At 39.3% G+C, this 21,374-nt stretch overlaps 1 protein-coding gene across 1 annotated transcript in view; it reads left to right on the top strand.

The window, feature by feature from the left end:
• The first annotated feature begins 7,914 nt into the window (after nt 1–7,914).
• btbd11b (BTB (POZ) domain containing 11b) overlaps nt 7,915–21,374 on the top strand; it is a 90,390-nt gene continuing 76,930 nt past the window's right edge. Inside the window, exon 1 of the mRNA XM_052097369.1 lies at nt 7,915–8,939. Coding sequence (XP_051953329.1) covers nt 8,075–8,939 — 865 coding nt within the window. The 5' untranslated portion in view covers nt 7,915–8,074. The remainder of the gene's footprint in view (nt 8,940–21,374) is intronic.

Raw genomic sequence — 21,374 nt, 5'->3', positions numbered from 1 at the left:
AGCCCTCTATGTCTGATTGAAGACCAGACTCGCTGCAGCATTCTGGAACTTCTACAGTGGCTAAGTCGTTCTTGAAAGCAGACAGGCCAACAGGGAATTGCAGTAGTCCAGCCTTTTAATGACCAGAGCTTGGATCAGGAGCAGTGTAGTATATTCAGGCATGAGCAGTCTGATTTCCCAGATGTTGTAAAGCTCAAAGCTGCAAGACTGGGAAGTTGTTGAGACGTTGGCAGTGAAGTTAAGCTGGTCATCCACCAACTTTCCCAAATTCTGAGCGGTCTTGGTTGCCATGAGTGCAGTTGAGCAAAGAAGAATAGAGAGGTTGTGGTCAACAGAGGGGTTGGCTGGGATCACGAAAAGTTCTGTCTCTGCAAGGTTGAGCTGTAGGTGACATTCCTTCATCCAGGCTGAGATCTCTGAGAGGCAGGCAGAGCTACGAGCTGAGACGGTGGGGTCGTCAGGCTGGAATGACAGGTAGAGCTGCGTATCATCTGTGTAGCATTGGTTGGAGAAGCCATGTGCCTTAATGATAGGTCTGAGTGATGTAGTGTCGATTGAGAAGAGAATTTACCGCCTAATATATATATACACAGTTGAAATCAGAAGTTTACATACACTTAGGTTGGAGTCATTAATACTTATATTAAATCTGTGGAGTGGTTCAAAAATTAGCAAACTATAGTTTTTGCAAGTCGTTTAGGACATCTACTTTGTGCATGACACAAGTCATTTTTCCAGCAATTGTTTACAGACAGATTGTTTCACTTTTAAGTTAACTGTGCCATTAATCAGATTGGAAAATTCCAGAGAATGATGGCAAGCCGTTAGACAATTAGCCAATTAGCTTCTGATAGATGTAATGAATTGGAGGTGTGACTGTGGATATATTTTAAGGCCTACCTTCAAACTTTGCTTGACATCATGGGAGAATCAAAAGAAATCAGTCAAGACCTCAGAAAATAAAATGTGGACCTCCACAAGTCTGGTTTCATCCTTGGGCGAAATTTCCAAATGCCTGAATGTACCACGTTCATCTGTACAAACAATAGTACGCAAGTATAAACACCATGGGACCACGCAGCCATCATACTGCTCAGAAAGGAGACACATTCTGTCTCCAAGAGATGAACGTACTTTGGTGCGAAAAGTGCAAATCAGTCCCAGAACTACAGCAAAGGACCTTGTGAAGATGCTGGAGGAAACAGGTAGATAAGTTTCTATATCCACAGTAAAACGAGTCCTTTACCTACATAACCTGAAAGGTTGCTCAGCAAGGAAGAAGCCACTGCTCCATAACCGCCATTAAAAAGCCAGACTACAATTTGCAAGTGCACATGGGGACAAAGATCTTGCTTTTTGGAGAAATTTCCTCAGGTCTGATGAAACAAAAATTGAACTCTGTAAGATATTCTAAATGAGTACAATATTTAAAAACAGCAGAGATCCTCCGAGTCACACAAGGAACAATTGTGTTAAATGTTATGTCAATTTTCATGCAGTGGACTCCACAGCATCAACAGTAGAGTGATGGGCTTTGTTCCATTTTGCTGCACATTTTGCAGATGAACTATTGTGTAACCTGTGGGAGATGGAATCCACTAGACCCTTTAAAGCAATTAAAATCATTGTGAATGCTCACCATTGGAGTAATTTAATTCTTAAAAATGTAATTATTTCTATAGATCCAGTGGTTAAATGCTGAGGTAAACCGCTCCATCTTCACCTGACTTGCTAGTAGCGAATTTTAGTTCTGAGTGCAATACTCACAACCCTCCCCTCTCTTCCAAATATGATTCCTTAATCCAGATTACATGTAATCCGTTACTACCCAACAATGTGTTTGTGTGTATATATATATATATATATATATATATATATATAAGGCATTAAGGAAAGGAGGAGGCGAGAACCGGCTTGAGAATATAAATAATATTTTAATAAGAAACTTAAACAAAAAGACAAACACACAAAGGTGTCAGACAGCTGCCTGTAAATCTCTCGCTCTGTCCCACTAGCCTCCAGTCGGCCTTTATCCCTCTCTGAAGCCTGATTAGGGGCCAGGTATGTGGAATTACCACCCTGCCACATTCCTCCCTCGTTCTCTCATGACAGACGGAACGCCGCCGCGTTTTTGGTGGATGGTAGGGGTCTCCCCCGCCCCTGGCAGCAGTAACCGCTCCAGGTGGTTGGTTGGGAGCCCATCCTCCCCTTGCAGTCAGCGGCCGTTCCTCCAATTCCAGGCCTCCGTCCCCCGGCAGATGGCCGTGGCTGCTCCATTGTGGTGGATGGTAGCGGCGAGAACTCCACTACGACGCATCCCTCCTCCTTCCCGGATTTCGGCACCAGTGTAAAGGGATTAATAGAAAGGAGGAGGCGAGAACCGGCTTGATAATATAAATAATATTTTAATTATAAACTTAACTAAAAAGACAAACACACACAGGTGTCAGACAGCTGTCCGTAAATCTCTCTCTCTCTCTCTCTCTCTGTACCACTGCAGTCTCCAGTTAGCCTTTATCCCTCTCTGAGGCTTGATTAGCCTGATTAGGGGCTGCCCTGCCCTCTGCCCTGCAACATATATATATATATATATATATATATATGTATATATATATATATATAAAATATAAAAAATTAAGAGACCACTGCAAAATTAGCAGTTTGTCTAGATTTACTAATTTACTAACATTTTTGTTTTATTCTATAAATTACTGACAACATTTCTCCCAAAGTCCAAATGAAAATATTTTCATTTAGAGCATTTATTTGCAGAAAATAACAACTGGTAAAAATAACCGAAAAAGTATGTGTTTTCAGACCTCGAATAATGCAAAGAAAACAAGTTCATATTCATTTTTAAACAACACAAACCTAATGTTTCAACTTAGGAAGTGTTCAAATAAGTATTTGGTGGAATAACCCTGATTTTCAATCACAGATTTCATGCATCTCGGCATGCTCACTACTAGTCTTTCACATTGTTGTTGGGTGACTTTATGCCACTCCTGGGGCAAAAATTAAATTAGCTTGGCCTTGTTTGTTGGCTTGTGGCCATCCATCTTCCTCTTGACAACATTCCAGAGGTTTTTAATGGGCTTCAGGTCTGAAGATTGGGCTGGCCATGACAGGGTCTTGATCTGGTGATCCTCCATCCACACCTTGATTGAGCTGGCTGTGTGGCATGGAGCATTGTCCTGCTGGAAAAAACAATCCTCATAGTTGGGTAACATTGTCAGAGCAGAAGGAAGCAAGTTTTCATCCAGGATAACCTTGTAGGTGGCTTGATTCTTGCATCCTTCAAAGATGAATCTGCCTGATTCCAGCCTTGCTGAAGCACCCCCAGATCATCACCAATCTTCACAGTGGATGCGAGATACTGTGGCTTGAAGGCTTCTCCAGCTCTCCATCTAACCATTAGTTGACAAGGTTTAGACTGGTAGAGAGCATGCCAAGATGCATGAAAGCTGTGAAAATCAGGGTTATTCCACCAAATATTGATTTCTGAACTCTTCCTAATTTAAAACATCAGTATTGTGCTGTTTAAAAATGAATAAGCACTTGTTTTCTTTGCAATATTCGAGGTCTGAAAACAATGCATATTTTTATTTTTATTTTGTACAGTTGTCATTTTCAGCAAATAAATGCTCTAAATGACAATATTTTTATTTGGAATTTGGGAGAAATATTGTCAGTACTTTGTAGAATAAAACAAAAATGTTAATTTTACTCAAACGCATGCCTATAAAAAGAAAATCCAGAGAAACTGATGATTTTGCAGTGGTCTCTTAATTTTTTCCAGAGCTGTACAGTATATATACATCAATCAGCCACAACATTAAAACCACCTGCCTAATATTGTGTAGGTCATCCTCGTGCTGCCAAAACAGCGCAAATCTCACCACAATTGTACAGAGCGGTTATCTGAGTTACTGTAGACTTTGTCAGTTTGAACCAGTCTGGCTATTCTCTGTTGACCTCTCTAATCAACAAGGCATTTCCATCCGCAGAACGGGCCCTCACTGGATGTTTTTGGTTTTTGGCACCATTCTGAGTAAATTCTAGAGACTGTTGCATGTGAAAATCCCAGGAGATTAGCAGTTACAGAAATACTCAAACCAGCCCATCTGGCACCAACAATCATGCCACGTTCCAAATCACTGAGATCAGATTTTCCCCCAATTCTGATGGTTAATATGAACATTATCTCAAGCTCCTGACCCGTATCTGCATGATTTTATGCACTGCACTGCTGCCACATGATTTGGTTAATTAGATAATTGCATGGATGATTGTTGGTGCCAGATGGGCTGGTTTGAGTATTTCTGCATCTGCTGATCTCCTGGGATCCAGTCTCTAGAATTTACTCAGAATGGTGCCAAAAAAAAAAAAACATCCAGAGAGCGGCAGTTCTGTGGACGGAAATGTCTTGTTGATGAGAGAATTCAACAGAGAATGGCGGTTCGAACTGACAAAGTCTACGGTAACTCAGATAACCACTCTGTACAATTGATGTGAGAAGAATAGCACCTCGTAATGCTATTCTGAGATGCGGTTTGGCACTGTTTTGGGACCTATACAATATTAGGCAGGTGATTTTAATGTTGTGGCTGATCGGTATGTATGTATGTATGTGTATATGTGTGTGTGTGTGTGTGTGTGTGTATATATATATATATATATATATATATATATATATATATATATATATATATATATGCACACATTTTATAATATATACTATGATTATTATGACCTAAAATATACAGTGACCAAAATGCCACTGTATTTTACGGTAAAGTTGGTAAACATACAGTAAATTTATTTTACAGTATATTTAACCCAAAATGTTAGTGTAAATTTGGTACAAATCTTGTGTTTGGAGGGAATAAATAATTAATGAAAGATGTAATCCGTGTGCTAAAAAACAAACATTCTCATTCAGAATGGTAACTGCTGCATTGATCCGAGACACAATTAGTTTATTGATTAAGTCGTGGACTTGCCTTTGGATACAGAGAATATTAGCATACAATAAACAAAATGAGACAATTTATCACTGAATTATCAAGCCTACTACCTTTCAACTACAACATTACAGATGATTTAGGTTCAGAGCCGGTTGTTTTAATCATTGAAATGAGTCTAGACAGACCTAAATGTCAGCTGTCTTGATATAACATAAATCTTTCATCCTTTATGAAATAATTGACAGATTTCAGGTGAATTATGGTAATCTGTAATGTCACTGATCCATGCCACGCATTCTGTCTTGTCAATATTGCTCCTTTTCTGGATATAGAGTACTGAAAATAATACACAAAGTGATGGTTGTATTGTGTTGGAGTTTGTAGGAACACTAGATGGCAGTCTACCATGACAATTTGTGAAATGCAGTCCAATTTTAAATAATTTATTGGTCTGATCCTGATTATTAATTTTGAGATATGGATGAACTTCCAGATTAAAAATGGAAAAGTAAAAAACAATTTGAGGGTTAAGACTGTTAATTAAGTAAAATTTGGCAAACAGTGTTGGGTAACTACTTTTAAAAAGTAACTTAATTAAAAAGTAAATTTTTTTATGGAAAGTAAAGTGTTACTTTTGAGTTACTTTTTTTTCTCACAGCCACTTTCTCTTCTGATATGCTATGCATTCCATACAAATAAGTAAATTACAGGTCATGCTACTGTAGAACACTTGTCAAAACAACATAGTAAACAAACAGATATTTAGAAAGTAGGTCTTCACATCATATTTATAAAAAAGAATCAATAAAATGAATATGCATGATTTGTTTTTCCATCAACATGGCAGCCAAAATGAATAATGAAGAATAACTGTCTTCCCTAAAGCAGCAAAGTCCAACACTTGAACCTGCATCATGCATGTCATCATGTGCTGCTCATCGACAATGTCAGAATCAACTTCAGATGTTTTTCAAAAGTCAGGATAAAATTCAGCGGGGAATGCCAGTCTAACATGTTCAAGGAATAAGTCTGATGAATAAATAAATATTTCTCACTTAAGTCATGTTAGTGCACACTTGTTTTGAGTTGGGTGCACACCACAACTTCAAAGGTGTTTGTTGATACAACTTGAATGGAATCATTTTTAATGCTACCAAAATGTCATAAAAACGGTTTGTTTCAAGAATCAAACTACTTGTTTATTATATATTTTTTTTAGAATAATAGAAATTAAGACATTTTCTATGTGTACACAATCAATGTAGAACGTTGCTTGGAGTCGCTGATCCAAAGTCAGCTTTTCTCATCCCATTCTCCCAGTTACAGCGAGCTCTAACAGAGCAGTTCGGCTGCATAAGTCAGTGAATTGAGTGTGTATTTCACCCTGTGTATCATGTGGAAGACTAGTCTTATAATCCCTCTGCCTAAACGCATTTACTGATTATTTTTAATGTAGTGTGTATTAACACATGAATCAATGTTTCACTCAATCGAATGTTGTTGAACCTCGTATCATGCTAAAAACATGAAATGTGCATGCACGTTAGCGAGCTGATTGACAGGCATCGTCTGTATCTAAAAGATGTTTGGCTCTTTTACCTGCAAGGCGGAACTTCCTTTCTACATCCATTGACTGTTGGGTGCTAGAGCTTCTTGGTTGGGCGGTCCCATTTCTCCCATTCATTTATATAGAAGTGACTTCTGCTAAATAGTCTCTGGCCTCACACTATAGAAATACAATGCCCATCATGCACTGCGTCTCCTCCCCAAAGTTTGCACACTTTTACTCCTGATTTCTCGCAATACAGGGACAGTAGTGATGTACAAAAGCAATGCGTTACTATATTTAAAAAGTAACTCAGATTTTATGGTCTAAAATAAAAATATTGTGTTATTTTACTTGTTACTCAGGGAAAGTAATATAGTTACATAACACGTGTAACTTTTATCGCCTCACCCCCAAAACTGTTGGCAAAACAGCTTACAAAATGTTATGTCTCAAGAAAAAGTTGTGTCTCAAGAGGTCACTATTGAGTAAAATATGCACCTTTCTTTACTGAAGGAGGGATAAATACACTTGACCAATGAAGTGTTCTTCTGAAGTGTTTTCTTCAGAATAGCATAATGTGCTTTTTGCTCATTATACAATCTCTGATTTATGCTGTTATGCTCTGATTTAACAGTCTCTATATAATAGTTTTAACATTGGAAATGTATGATCTTTGCAGACTGTGGGAGTGAAGTTCACAAGAACCCTCCACTCAAGATGATATATTATGTATACTCTTCATTACTGATGAATAGGAATCTTGTTACTCTGAGCTCCATCTTTGAAAAGGAGGACAGGGAAGAGGACAGGTGTTCATTTGATCCCTTTGCTTTTTGTCCTCAAACATGTTGCCCTGCTCGGTCTACTTGACCAGAGCTGTTTCGTGCATGCTGACAACTAGCAGTATGTGGTCTAACAATTTGTTTGACGTCTGTCTGTCACTCTTTCTTTTCTTTTTCTATCTATCTATCTATCTATCTATCTATCTATCTATCTATCTATCTATCTATCTATCTATCTATCTATCTATCTATCTATCTATCTATCTATCTTATCAAAGTGATCTTTATACCATAAAAAAAGCTAAATTTAAGCAAGGTGTCAAAAGGGAAATTCCAGTCTCTATGTCTAAAACAGTGTCTAAAACACCCCAAAACTTTCTCAGGGGATCTCCAGATTAACAGGCCTAACGGCACACATAACTGTCAGGAACCTGTCATTTGAAAACCAACGTTCCGACAGCGTACTGTATGCAGTAATGTCTGTGGCTCCTCCTCCACCTTGTACTTCGCAGCCTTCAAACACATTAGTGTGTGTGTGTGTGTGTGTGTGTGTGTGTGTGTGTGTGTGTGTGTCAAACAACACTAATACTCATTCAAAGTTGGGGCGTATGTTCAACAGTGAATGCAACAATTTGGGAACTTGCCTGTATTTCTACTCACTCTCTCGTGCCATTCTAACAGAATCGTGAACCGAGAAGACAGTTAAGCAGTGGCATTTCTTTGCGAGGGAGAATTTCCTCTTGCTTTCAGGCTTATGGACAATATGAAGTGCAGTTATGGCAAAGAGGGGTAAATCCGTGGTGAGGACCCTGGAGGATTTAACGCTGGATTCGGGTTACGGTGGAGCCGCGGACTCCTTCAGGTCATCGAGCTTGTCTCTGTGCTGCTCCGAGGCGCACATCTCCTATGCGCATGGAGGGCACTGCTGGCAACTGACTGACTCCATGCACAGTCGACACAACAGCTTAGACACCGTCAACACCGTCCTGGCTGAAGACGGCGAGACCCTGGAGTGTTCCGGACACTGTGCGAAACTTCCCGAGCTTGAGGATGTGCCCTGGAGCCTCGGGGAGGTGGAGAACGCGCTCAACAAGGAGGAAGAATTGAGGTTCGGGGTCGTCTCCGCGGATCTGCTGGCGCGGCTCTCTGCGCTCGTCAGCCGCGCGCTGGTGAGGATCGCCAGGGAAGTGCAGCGCCTGAGTTTGCGCTACGGCAAATGCACCAAATATGACATTCAAAGTGCCATCAAGATGATCTTATCGTGGACCATCTCGGTCAACTGCATCGCCGCGGCGCTCAGCGCGCTTTCCATGTACAACATGAGCACTGAGGATAAATTCAGCCAATGTAAATCCGAAAGATGCGGCTTGGTGTTTTCCGTGGGGAAGTTCTTCAGGTGGATGGTGGACAGCAGGGTCGCGGTGCGCATCCACGAGCATGCGGCCATATACCTGACCGCCTGTATGGAGAGCCTCTTCCGAGAGGTCTTCACCCGGGTACTGAATAGCTCGGAGGTGGAGAAAGATAACGGGATCCCCAAATTTACGCTGGAATCCTTTGAACATGCTCTGAGCAATGATTCAGAGTTGTACGGCCTGCTTTTACCCTATAAGCATCTCATATGTGGGAAAAATGCCAATGGTAAGTTCTCCACCTGAAAAGCAGTTTTACAACCTTACAAAATTAAAAGTCCTTTGCCAATGCAAATTAATTGATTGAATGATTGTTCTAATGTATTTTATTCTGGGAGAGGGGATTTTTTTAATGCTTTTATTCTATCCTTATTTTCTTTTTAGAGTCTAGTATTATAATGTGGAACAAATGAAAGAAAAAACAGTAACCAGCTATGGTGTTTATACAATGAAATTAAGATTTAGGTTCATTGCTCAGGGACTGGCATCATCAGTGTGTGTATATATTACAGTCTCATCAACGATGTTTGGCTCATAAAGCTCAGTGAAGTGAGATAACTTAATTTTTCAAGGATGTGCTTTGAATATAGATTGTGTGTATGGACATGGACATTTCGGTCTGTGTTTAATGTAACAGTGTGTTAGAGAGTGGTTCATTTCTAACATAGAATATTGCTCAGCTGCATTTGGCACATGTAATTAGTTCACAATCCCATTTGTTCTCTTTAAATGCATCAGTTGTACATTTACAGCACATAAATATATCATTCAGAGTGTGTCCTGGCTGTAGTTTTGTAGTTTATGTCCATGAAGAGAAAATCAAGTGATGGACCCTGGAGGGAAGGGGATATTCAATGTATAACCTTCCAGTAATGCTTGTGCAACAATATGGACTTGACAGTATTGCAGCACTAGAGAGTGATGATGTTATTGATTTAATATAGCTGCCTGACAGAGAGGTTTCTTTTTGTGTCAATTTTAGGATTATATATGGACCAGTGCCACTTGCAAAGATATCTAACCTACTATACACACTGCATATACAGTATGGTATATATTGTGTTTATACTGTTTACCACAGATGTATAGGATAAAGGCACAAACATACATCTATACTTCGCAGAGATACAGAAATCAGACAGTGATGGTATAAAGTGAAGGGATCTTTAATGTATTTTAATGTTTTAATGTATATTGGGCAGACTTTAGTATCACATTCCCCTCTGTCGGAATGCATCATTTTGCATAGATTAAGAGGTGAGTGTTACATTAACCCAGTTACAAGGAGATTATGTCTCCTCCAGAGTAAGGTATATTTCTTCCTTAAGGGTTGTTTCAAGATGGGCTACTAGATAATAGCCCACCCTTTGTTCTCCTGAGGAGAGCAGTTTTAATTTCTGGGTTTATTTTGAGAAACACATAGAGCATACATCTGCTTTAAAATATGTTAGCGCAAGAGTTTGTATCCGTGTGAGAGTAGCTTTAGACATGCAACTGTTACACAACCTCTCAATTTCCTAGAATATGCATAAATGTAATAAATGTGTTCCCTAATGGAATTTATGAGCTTCCTCCTGCTGTGGTGGAGGTGTGGAGGCTGTTGGTTCAACTGCAGAGGTGGCCTGCTGTGTGTTACTGTGTGTGATTTGTGCCTGGCACTGAGGGGTGTCTTAGTGTTTGGATGTGAGAGAGCTGTATGTGTGTGTGTTGAGGGAGGCAGCGTTAGGTCACCCAAGCCTGACACAGCTCTAGCTGTACCAGGCTGCCCCAGTACACAGCAGGTGTCTGGAGCTTTGGGTGTCAGGGATTTCTTCTGGGGCCGGTTTGCTGAAGGGTGAAGGCATTACACACAATTTAGGGTAATGTTGGAAGATGAGGTAACTGATCTGGGAGTCTGATACTTGGTTTCACATCATGTGACATTCATATACATTTATATCCAAAATCTTGAAACGAAAGTCCATGGACACATTATGTGTCAACTACCAATTTATTGGATTTAAAAGTCAATTAAGAATTCATATAATATTGAATTATTAATGATTTCCTGAAAGAATGAAAACTGCAAAGGCAGTGCATTAGGAATGATTCTTTTTTTCAGGATCTTTTAAAAATTCTTGGCCGTCAGATTATCTGCCCAAAGACTTTGCTAAAAATGCTGTTATAAATTCACCATGATCCTCATGTTGTGCAATGCTGCAATGCAGGAAAGTTAAAGTTAACATACACTGGCACCTCTTAGAGTGAGATACCTGCTTAACAATTTGCCTGAAATTATCTCAAAATTCTATAAACAATACCCCATAATGACATTGTGAAATCAGTTTGTTTGAAATCTTTGCAAATTTATTAAAAATCACATGTACATAAGTATTCACAGCCTTTGCCATGACACTCAAAATTGAGCTCAAGTGCATCCTGTTTCCACTGATCATCCTTGAGATGTTTCTACAACTTGATTGTACCTGTGGTAAATTCAGTCTATATAAGGTCCCACAGTTAACAGTGCATGTCAGAGCACAATCCAAGCCATGAAGTCCAAGGAATTGTCTGTAGACCTCCGAGACAGGATTAAATCAGGCAAATTTCTACCGGTTTATCGTGTTTATCTGTGAGGGTAAAATTGTGTCTAAATGATTTCATGCGCAGAGATTTGTAAAAGCGTAGTCACAAGAGTGATAAAAAATGTGTATGCACAGATAAGAATTACATGTATGCACAGTATTGCTAATATTTGTTTCTTATGCTTGCAAATTTATTTACAATTTGACCAAAAATTCTGTGTGCATGCATTTTTTTTTTATGCTTGCAGTTTGATTTACACTTTCACAATTCTTACTCTGTGCATGGAGATTTTTCTGTCACTCTTGTAACTTCATATACGCTTTTACAAATCTTACTCTGCGCTTGCAAATCATTAAGGCACTATTTTACCTTCATATACATAAGCGTATTTCCGAAATGTTGACTTGAAAGTCGCTATTGATGTTTCGACATTTGAGTTTCCGCGGAGCAGGCTTTTTTCAAGCGCAGGACAGTCGCCTCTGGTAAGTCGAGTCCCGTCTTTCATCGAACCATGTTGACGTGTTAATGTTGCTTATCAAAAAAAATGCTTTTGAGTAATTAGCCAAGAACATTACTGTTTTAGGCTTGGTATGCCATTTTTATTATCTGCTGATTGAGAAGGCTATTTTCAACCAAGGGCGTCATTTACGAGTGGGACGGGTGGAACATTTCCCCACCACTTTTTGAAATACCTTTGGTCTGGAAAGTGTCTAATGTGGAAGAAATATCTCCAGTCCTTGAGTAGGAGTTTCCATTTTGTTTGTGTGTATTATAATAAGTGACAATTCAGCAGTTGAGTTTGTTATAATGAATACTAGTTGCAGCTGTTATCAATGATGTTGAGTGACTGCTAGCAATGCTCTAGTGCACCAATTTGCACGCTCAATTACCCGCTCTGCTATTGAGCAGCTTGTGCTCCTTTCCAGTTAAATTGCAAAGCAAAATGCAAACAGAAGTGTCCCCACCAAGGGCAGAGCGCATGTATGCCTCCCCTGGACACAGGCATAGTGTTGGGGCATGGGCATAGGGCTAGGATCACTGTGACCACCGACCAAAAGCAGTGGTGGAGTGCCACCGGCAGATAAGTGCATGTGAACGTAACATCTTATTAGCAAAAATAGCTATTTTTAACAAGAGGTACTTAAAAAGTTCTTGAATTATACAAAATCTTAAAGTATGTTGCTTAAATCATTTAATAAATTAAATGCATTTATTTATTTTCGGAAAAACACGATGACAGACCACTAGACCACTGCTGAAGCAGGCAGCGCATAGACGGCACTGTCACATGGCAGTGCTGTTCAGAATGGGCCAATCACAATCAAGTGTTTCTGGAGGATTTAAAAAAAAATATATTTTATAGATAATGCTGTTGCAGATTTAACAAGTATGAATCCTTGCAACTTTCAGTTTTAATTACTGTTTACTCTCCAGAGTAAAAAGAATTATATGAGACGTAAAACGTTCTGAGACTTGAATGCAGATCAGTGGAGGATTCCGTTTTGTGAGTAGTCTAGTGCCCCATTCTGTAAAGAAAGTTTGTGTCTCTAAAAATAGGTTATTTCTGACAACATTTGGGCCAATATCAAAATATGTTGACAAACATGTCCCTTGACTTTATTAGTCATGAAAAGCTTTCAAATATAATTATTTTTTAAATAACCTTTAATGATATGAATTGGCATGAATTTTTCAGAAACTATTTTTGAAACTGTCAATTGCCTAAAATAAATCCTGGACCCCTTCATCTGGTACATGACTTCTATGACATGTACAATTATTTGTGCATTTATTTTGTACTTATTTTTAATAAAAGCATTAGTGCAAGGCCAAACAAGTGTACAAATAAGCATAACATAATTATTATTAATTAATTTTAATAATTTAAAAAGAATGTTTGGTCCTTGATTTCATGTTATTGGTTTTATTAATGTTAATAAGGTTTAAAAGTTTAGAGGCTGCTTAAAGGTGACTTTTCACAGCATGTTAAAAAGTGATAATTCACAATTTAACTAATATTTTCACACAAAAATATTTGGTGTTGTACCCCACTGAAACCTTATTAGTGTTAACTTGCTTCATTTGTGAAACAAAATTAAATAATAAAAGAACAACAGCCAAGTTGTCCTTCATGAAATGTGACTCAAGATGGCGCCGAGTATGGCTGCTGCGTTGCGAGCTCCGTTACAACACTGCGGTTTATTGTTTGTTTTGTTTACAGTTCTTTGTTTTTTTTGTCTTGGATGTTGTCTGCCTTATTGTTTACGACAGCCAAAGGATTTTGGACATTGGTTCTACAATTTCACATCGAAAACCGGACTTCAAATTCCATAATGGCAACCCGCTGTTTACAAACACGCCGGCGGAGCCCTTTGTCTGGGCTACTCGGCCGCGGAAATGCAGAAGGAAAAGAGGAAAACGAGCGGCGTTCTCATCAGAGTAAGACGTCGTGCAAATCGACCCCCGATACCCAGTATACTACTGGCAAATTTTCAGTCTCTGGACAACAAGCTCTGCGAACTGAGAGCGCGGATCTCTTTCCAACGAGAGACGAGGGACTGCTGTGTTATCTGCCTTACAGAAACCTGGCTGGCTGCGGAGATTCCAGACTCGGCCATCGAAATCACGGGCTTTTCCGTGCACCGAGCGGACAGAGCGAAAGACCTCTCTGGTAAAAGCAGAGGTGGTGGTGTATGTTTTATGATCAACAAATCATGGTGTGATCAGAGGAACGTACATTTCATCAAGTCTTTCTGCTCTCCTGATCTGGAATATCTCATGCTTCTGTGTCGACCATTCTGGCTGCCGAGGGAATTCACAGCGGTCATCATCACTGCTGTGTACATCCCCCCACAAGCCGACACAGACCGGGCACTCAGGGAACTGTATGGGAGTATAAGTGAGCAGGAAACCGCACACCCTGAGGCCGCGTTCATTGTTACCGGGGACTTTAACAAAGCCAACTTCAAAACAATCGCTCCAAAATACCACCAACACATAAAGTTCAACACACGAGGGGACCGGGTTTTGGATCATTGTTACTCTCCTTTCCGGGATGGCTACAAATCCCTCCCCCGTCCCCCATTTGGCAAATCGGACCACTCTTCCGTTCTGCTTTTGCCCGCTTACAAGCAGAAGCTGAAACGGGAAGCATCCACCCTCAGAACGATCCAGTGCTGGTCGGACCAATCAGACTCTGCGCTACAAGACTGTTTTGATCACGTGGACTGGGAGATGTTCCGGTCCGCCTCTGATGACGACATCGAGGTTTACGCTGACAGCGTAACGTGTTTCATCAGAAAGTGCGTAGAGGGTGTTGTTCCGACCAAAACAATACGGATATACCCCAACCAGAAACCATGGGTTAACGGCGAGGTTCAGCGGCACTCAATCGCGCGGTCCTCCGCTTTAATTCTTCTAACACGGAGGAGCGTAAACAAGCCAGTTATGCCCTCCGTAACACCATCAGTGAAGCCAAACGCCAGTACAGGCACAAACTTGAAGGTCAGTTCAACACCACTGACTCTAGAAGCATGTGGCAGGGAATTAATACCATCACTGACTACAAACGGAATAAAGACTCCGCTGTGAACACCGCTGCATCTCTCCGGACGAACTTAATACATTTTATGCTCGCTTTGAGGACAGTAACACCGCCCTCGCGAGAGAGCACTCGCTGCTGACGCTACAGAGGTTGATTCACTCTCCGTCTCTGTTGTGGATGTAACCCGATCCTTCCGACGGGTGAACATCCGTAAAGCCGCGGGCCCAGACGGCATTCCGGGCCGCGTCATCAGAGCGTGCGCAAATCAACTGGCTGGTGTTTTTACGGACATTTTCAATCTGTCCCTCTCCCTGTCTGTAGTCCCCACATGCTTCAAAACAACAACCATTGTGCCTGTACCGAAGCAAGCCACAATCACTTGCTTAAATGACTGGCGTCCTGTTGCTCTGACCCCCATCATCAGCAAATGCTTTGAAAGGTTAATCAGAGATTACATCTGCTCTGTTCTGCCCCCCTCTTTGGACCCATTGCAGTTTGCCTACTGCAACAACCGCTCCACTGATGATGCCGTTGCATCTACACTACACCACTGCTCTCTCCCATCTGGAAAAAAGGAACACATATGTGAAAATGCTGTTTGTAGACTACAGCTCAGCATTCAACACCATAGTGCCCTCCAAGCTTGATATGAAACTCTGGCTCTGGGCTTAAATGGCTCACGGTGCAGCTGGATCCTGGATTTCCTGTCAGGCAGACGTCAGGTGGTTAGAATGGGCAGCAACATCTCCTCATCACTGACCCTCAACACTGGAGCCCCGCAGGGCTGTGTTCTCAGCCCACTCCTGTATTCCCTATACACACATGACTGTGTGGCAACACATAGCTCCAATGCCATCATTAAGTTTGCTGACGATACGACGGTGGTAGGTCTGATCACTGACAATGATGAAAGAGCCTACAGAGAGGAGGTGCACACTCTGACACGCTAGTGTCAGGAGCACAACCTCTCCCTCAACGTCAGTAAAACCAAGGAGCTTGTGGTGGATTTCAGGAAGAAAGACAGAGAACACAGCCCCATCACCATCAATGGAGCACCGGTAGAGAGAGTCAGCAGCTTCAAGTTCCTCGGTGTCCACATTACTGAGGAACTCACATGGTCCGTCCACACTGAGGCCGTTGTGAAGAAGGCTCACCAGCGCCTCTTCTTCCTGAGACGGCTGAGGAAGTTTGGAATGAACCACCACATCCTCACACGATTCTACACCAGCACTGTAGAGAGCATCCTGACTGGCTGCATCACTGCCTGGTACGGCAATAGCACCGCCCACAACCGCAAAGCCCTGCAAAGGGTGGTGCGAACTGCCAGGAACATCATCGGAGGTGAGCTTCCCTCCCTCCAGGACATATACACTAGGCGGTGTGTGAAAAAAGCTCGGAGGATCATCAGAGACTCCAGCCACCCGAGTCATGGGCTGCTCTCACTGCTACCATCAGGCAGGCGGTATCGCAGCATCAGGACCCGCACCAGCCGACTACATGACAGCTTCTTTCCCCAAGCAGTCAGACTGTTGAACACTTGATCTATCACGATCAATAATTAGCACTGCACTTTATTCATCTTATATCTCACACTGGACTGTCAACATATTCTCCTCAATATACTACTTCATATATATATATATATATATATATATATATATATATATATTTCATATACTCCTTATTGTATTGTATATTGTGTGTATTGTTTACTGTACATTGTATATAATTATTGTGTTGTGTAAGTATGTGTACATTTGATATGTAAATTGTTTTGTGTAAGTATGTTGCTTATTGTAATTGGTATATGTATCGTCACTGTCATGACTGCTATGTTGCTCGGAACTGCACACAAGACTTTCACCTACTGTTGCACTTGTGTACATGGTAGTGTGACAATAAAGTGATTTGATTTGATTTGATTTGATTTGATTTGAATAAAATGTATGTCAATATGTTACAAAATGTTTACTCTCTGCATTTATAGGCAAACACAGAACTAAATGGAAAATATTTTGTACATTAGAAATATTATTTTTTTGAGAATCACCCAAAAGCCAGTTCCTCACACAAATCTGTTGTGTGATTTTAGAAAACATGGAACACAGCACATGATGAGTCATATGGACTACGGTTTAAAAAAAAGTCATTCACTTTTGCTGGAAAGCAAAACGCACTGAAAGTGCGTTTTAAGGGAGCGCACTACAATTGCACATCAATTTCATCATGAATGAACCAAGAATAGTTACTGTGAGAATATTTAGATAAAGATGCTCATTGTTGTACTTGTAATAAGTGTTTTTTTTTTATAAAAACAAATTAGCTGAATGGTTAAAATATTTGTATTTACAATGAACAAAAATCAAAATTTTATGACATCTCGAGCATAGTCCTTGAAAACAAATAAATATGTGCTTGAAAAGTCCTTGAATTGCTTTAGACGGTTTTGTCTTTCTTTATGCTAGAGATATTGATTATTTCCTTTTTTTGCAGACTTTTCATTGTTATGGCACCGGCACACATTTGTGCACACTTCAATCTTACACTTTTTACTCTGCATGTATATGCCCCGTTATTGTGACTATATTTTCATTTTGTTTGAAGTGTAATTATAATTTAGAAATATCAATTAATGAATTAAATTTTTAAAGCAAAATCGACTGGTAGAAGTCAAATGTGTGCAAGCAAACAACTGACGAGGGTTGGGTTTCACGAAAAAGTTGCAACTTGAGTTTTTACAGTCATCTTAATTAATGTCGGCTGGGTTTCCTGAAGCTCCAAGTTGAAGATTAGTAGCACTTAAGTACAACTTAAAGTCGCATTTCCCAAAAGCATCGTTATCTAAGTAGTTTGTAAAAACTTTCGTAAAAATTAACAAGAGCTTTGAACCCATCTTAAGTCCATTAAGTGCAACTTAAATGTATTTCTGTCATCTTTTACAGTTTATCAAAGACATTGGGGAATTTAATAAATTGTATAAATATATTTTTAGAATTGAAATAAACTATTTCAGAGGATAATATGTGTTGAAAAATTCCCAACAGACTGGGCCAGCTGACCTATCACAACAGACTGGGCTTTTTGGAAAGGGGATTTCAAGAGACGTGAGCTAAAACAGAGCGTTTCAGACAAAGGGTAAAAAAAAGATGCTGCAGCAATGTACTGTATGAGAAAAATAATGTGTTTTTTGAGCATTGTATGTAAACTTATTCTTGTAGACCCCCAAAATAAAATTATGAACCTGTAAATGGGCATAATATAGGCTCTTTAATTAATATGCTTGAATTGCTCATGAAGAATAACTATTAATTAAAACAGTAAAAGATTATATGACATTATTTACACATTACCTAATTATTATGTTTCACTGTGATGATGATATTCATTCTTAACACATCATTTGTGTTTGTTTATGCAGATTGTAGTGTGTGAAGGCTCGGCTTAATTATTTTTCAATTGCAATTGAATTCTATAATCTTATGATTATTTTGTATTTTCTACACCCAGAGCATGACAAAAATAGGCTCAACACCGAAACTATCTGCTCGCTGCCACATCTGGGATACTTCTGGGGCGCTTCAACTCGTGACTTACGGGTGCAGTTTGTTAATATGTGTACCGATAGAAAATGCGCTTCTCACGGAAATGTGAAACCAGCGTTATGAAGAGTGCGTTTACAGATGTCTTAAAAGCACAGCAGCAAATGGCCCATGCAATTCTAAGGGTCAGGGACGATCATGAAAATCTATGTTCTGAATGTTTGTGGCACAAAAATAAATAAATAAATACTAACATAAGTGGACCTCATTGAATCAAATGTGTGATATAACTTAAGTCTCTATTTTATCACAAAGCCACACTTACAGTATTAACTCTATGCCATTCTGTCTTGTCAGCTTGGCCTTTGGTTTTATTTATATATATGTGAGAATTGATAGGGTAGAGTCTTAAATGTACAGATGATGATCTTTTGTAGGCATGTGATGCAGTATGCATGAGAGTGAAGCCCAACTGCACAGATGGCTCTCAGCAGGTCCAATGTGGCAGGTTCTAAGAGAGCAGAACACTCCTCTGTTCATCAAAATGGACTGAACTATGAAAGATAATGAACTGAGCAGTACACACACTATTTCTCACTCAACAACGGTTATGTGTGGATTCACCCACACACATATGCATGCGCACACATTCCAGCTCTTGTAAATAAACCGACACACATATGGATGCATGGCAGGAGTGAGAGCACTCACATTCACACAAATAAACACACATGCACAAACAACATATTGTTTGCAATGCATATCAGTTTATAGGTCAATGATGTGACACTGATTGTTTTCAGCCTGGATCTATTAATTTGAGAAAAAGAAAAAGAAACACAAAAAATGCAATTCATTCAGAAAATTATTTGAATACACCTCTTCTATGATGAACATGTCATTGTAATGCTTTTTATGGGCTGTAAAATTGTGAAATGTTGAAGTTGTATAATTGTCCCGCTATAGTAACAAATTAAATACAATCTAATGGTGGAAATTCCTGAATAAAAACCTTTATTAAGTAGTTTGGCACAACACTATTTCTTAAAAGTATGTAAGTTTGGTCCAGAACATATTCAAAAGGAATTGGAAATAATAATAAAAATAGCAATTGATAATAAGGTCAATAATGCATGCTCTGACAATGTATTTGAGTATCTATAAGCACAAAAGCTGTCCTTGTATTTCCCCAAAGACTGGATGGAGATTACAAGCAATCTTCACTCCAACAAATCAATCAAACTGCATTTAAATAGAGTCATGCCAAACACAGGCACCCAAGACTGGAGGACAGCCAAGATCCGTATCAAATAAATGCTCAGACTGAACGTATCACAATTCACCATTAAGGCAGCCCAGTGGACAATGACACTAGAGATGCAGTTGTAGTGACCACTATCAGCATGCTCTTAGCAGTAGACAGTAATGACAAAGATCAGTCTGTGGCTTTCCAGTGCCAAGTATGAAACAACATTCCCACAAGCCAAGGTCAGACAGAGGTCAGATAGCCTCCTTCAATAGCAATCAATACCACAAAGGGTTTCAATTCACTAGTAACTTTTGCTTTGTTCAATAGTTCTAACAATTTTCTATGGGTGTATTCAGAGTCGGATTAGGAAACAAAATCTTTCAGAGACATTCAGGATTCTTGCGGCTCACTGCACACTGCAATAGATATCTAATTAATCTATCATTATTGATTTCGTATTTATGGGTATTGCACATAAATAGAACAGATAAATCCATGCTATGTTCCACTTAGGGATGTTGATTTTTTTACATTTGCATAATCAATAGTTGTGGAAATTGACAATCAATTAATCGTTAATGTTAATACCTCCAAACACATGTGGAGTACTCAAAATAATATGTGCATGTAGCCTACTGTTTAAATCTAATTTGAATTAATACACTTAAGAAATGCAAGTATTGGCATTTTCCTCATAAAAGTTTCTTGTATGCAGAAAACATAATGTTGAGAAATGCTCCATGATTGATTACATTGAGCCAGATTCATTTATACAGGAGAGGAAGTGGAGGATGCGTGTCTGTGTTTCTTATTCTGTGTTGTGGACAAGACAGCACTCCAGCGGCAGTGTGCCCTTTAATGGCAGAGGACTGTATAGGCAGTCTTTTCAATGTCTTCTGGCATTTGTGCTGAAATAAATGAATCAAAGATCGATAAGCTTAATTGATCAAATTATTTACAACAATTAATCGATCATCGATTAATCATTTGCAAACCCACTGACTGATGTTATTGACGATGTCTTGACATTTTTATAATACACGACACACAAGCTCATTTACTCTCGGGTGCTTACCTTTAAGCAGCTGGATGGTAAGTAGGCTAATAGCAATAGTAAAAATGTGTTTAATTATTTAGGAAACAAAAAAGTGATATGGCAATATTCGAAAATCATTTATTGATCAGATACATTTTATGAATTTCAGTAAAGACAGAAAAACTACGTTGCTTGGTTTTACTATTTCCCACATCTGCTGTTATTGAGGTCCTATGGCACAATGCAATTTCAAATCCAATACATATTAAGATCACAAAACGAATGATCATACACAGCTAAAAAACCTTTAAGTAAATTGTCAATTGTCATCCGGTTGATCAAGTCTGTTTTTTAGGAACTTCAGTGCAAACCTTCTCTCACATTCCACTTAGAATTTAAGAAACTTAAGAACTTGTTGGCAAGCCTAATTGTAAATTTTTGCATCCATTTGCACTGTTTTTCAATTGTTGTTCCATGTAAACATGCGCTAGATGGACATCTTTGATCATTGTGAAGTGTCTTGCTGTTGTTCGGTGTCTGGTGCAGGAGTGCTGCTTTCTTAGACACATGACAAATTAAAAAATATATTACATTTTACAAGAATCTATATTACAAAAGGGGTGTGTGAAACATTCAGGAATGAAGCATAATGGGGGTTGTTTTTTATTTTCAAAATTAAAGATATTGTTCAGCAATAATGTATATTTTTAAGGAGATTTTTTAAATCTTGG

Source organism: Xyrauchen texanus, chromosome 29 (assembly GCF_025860055.1).
Source record: "Xyrauchen texanus isolate HMW12.3.18 chromosome 29, RBS_HiC_50CHRs, whole genome shotgun sequence".
Classification (NCBI taxonomy): Eukaryota; Metazoa; Chordata; class Actinopteri; order Cypriniformes; family Catostomidae; genus Xyrauchen; species Xyrauchen texanus.
Note: the sequence above shows the minus strand (reverse complement) of the source record. Positions and strands in the feature narration are given on the sequence as shown.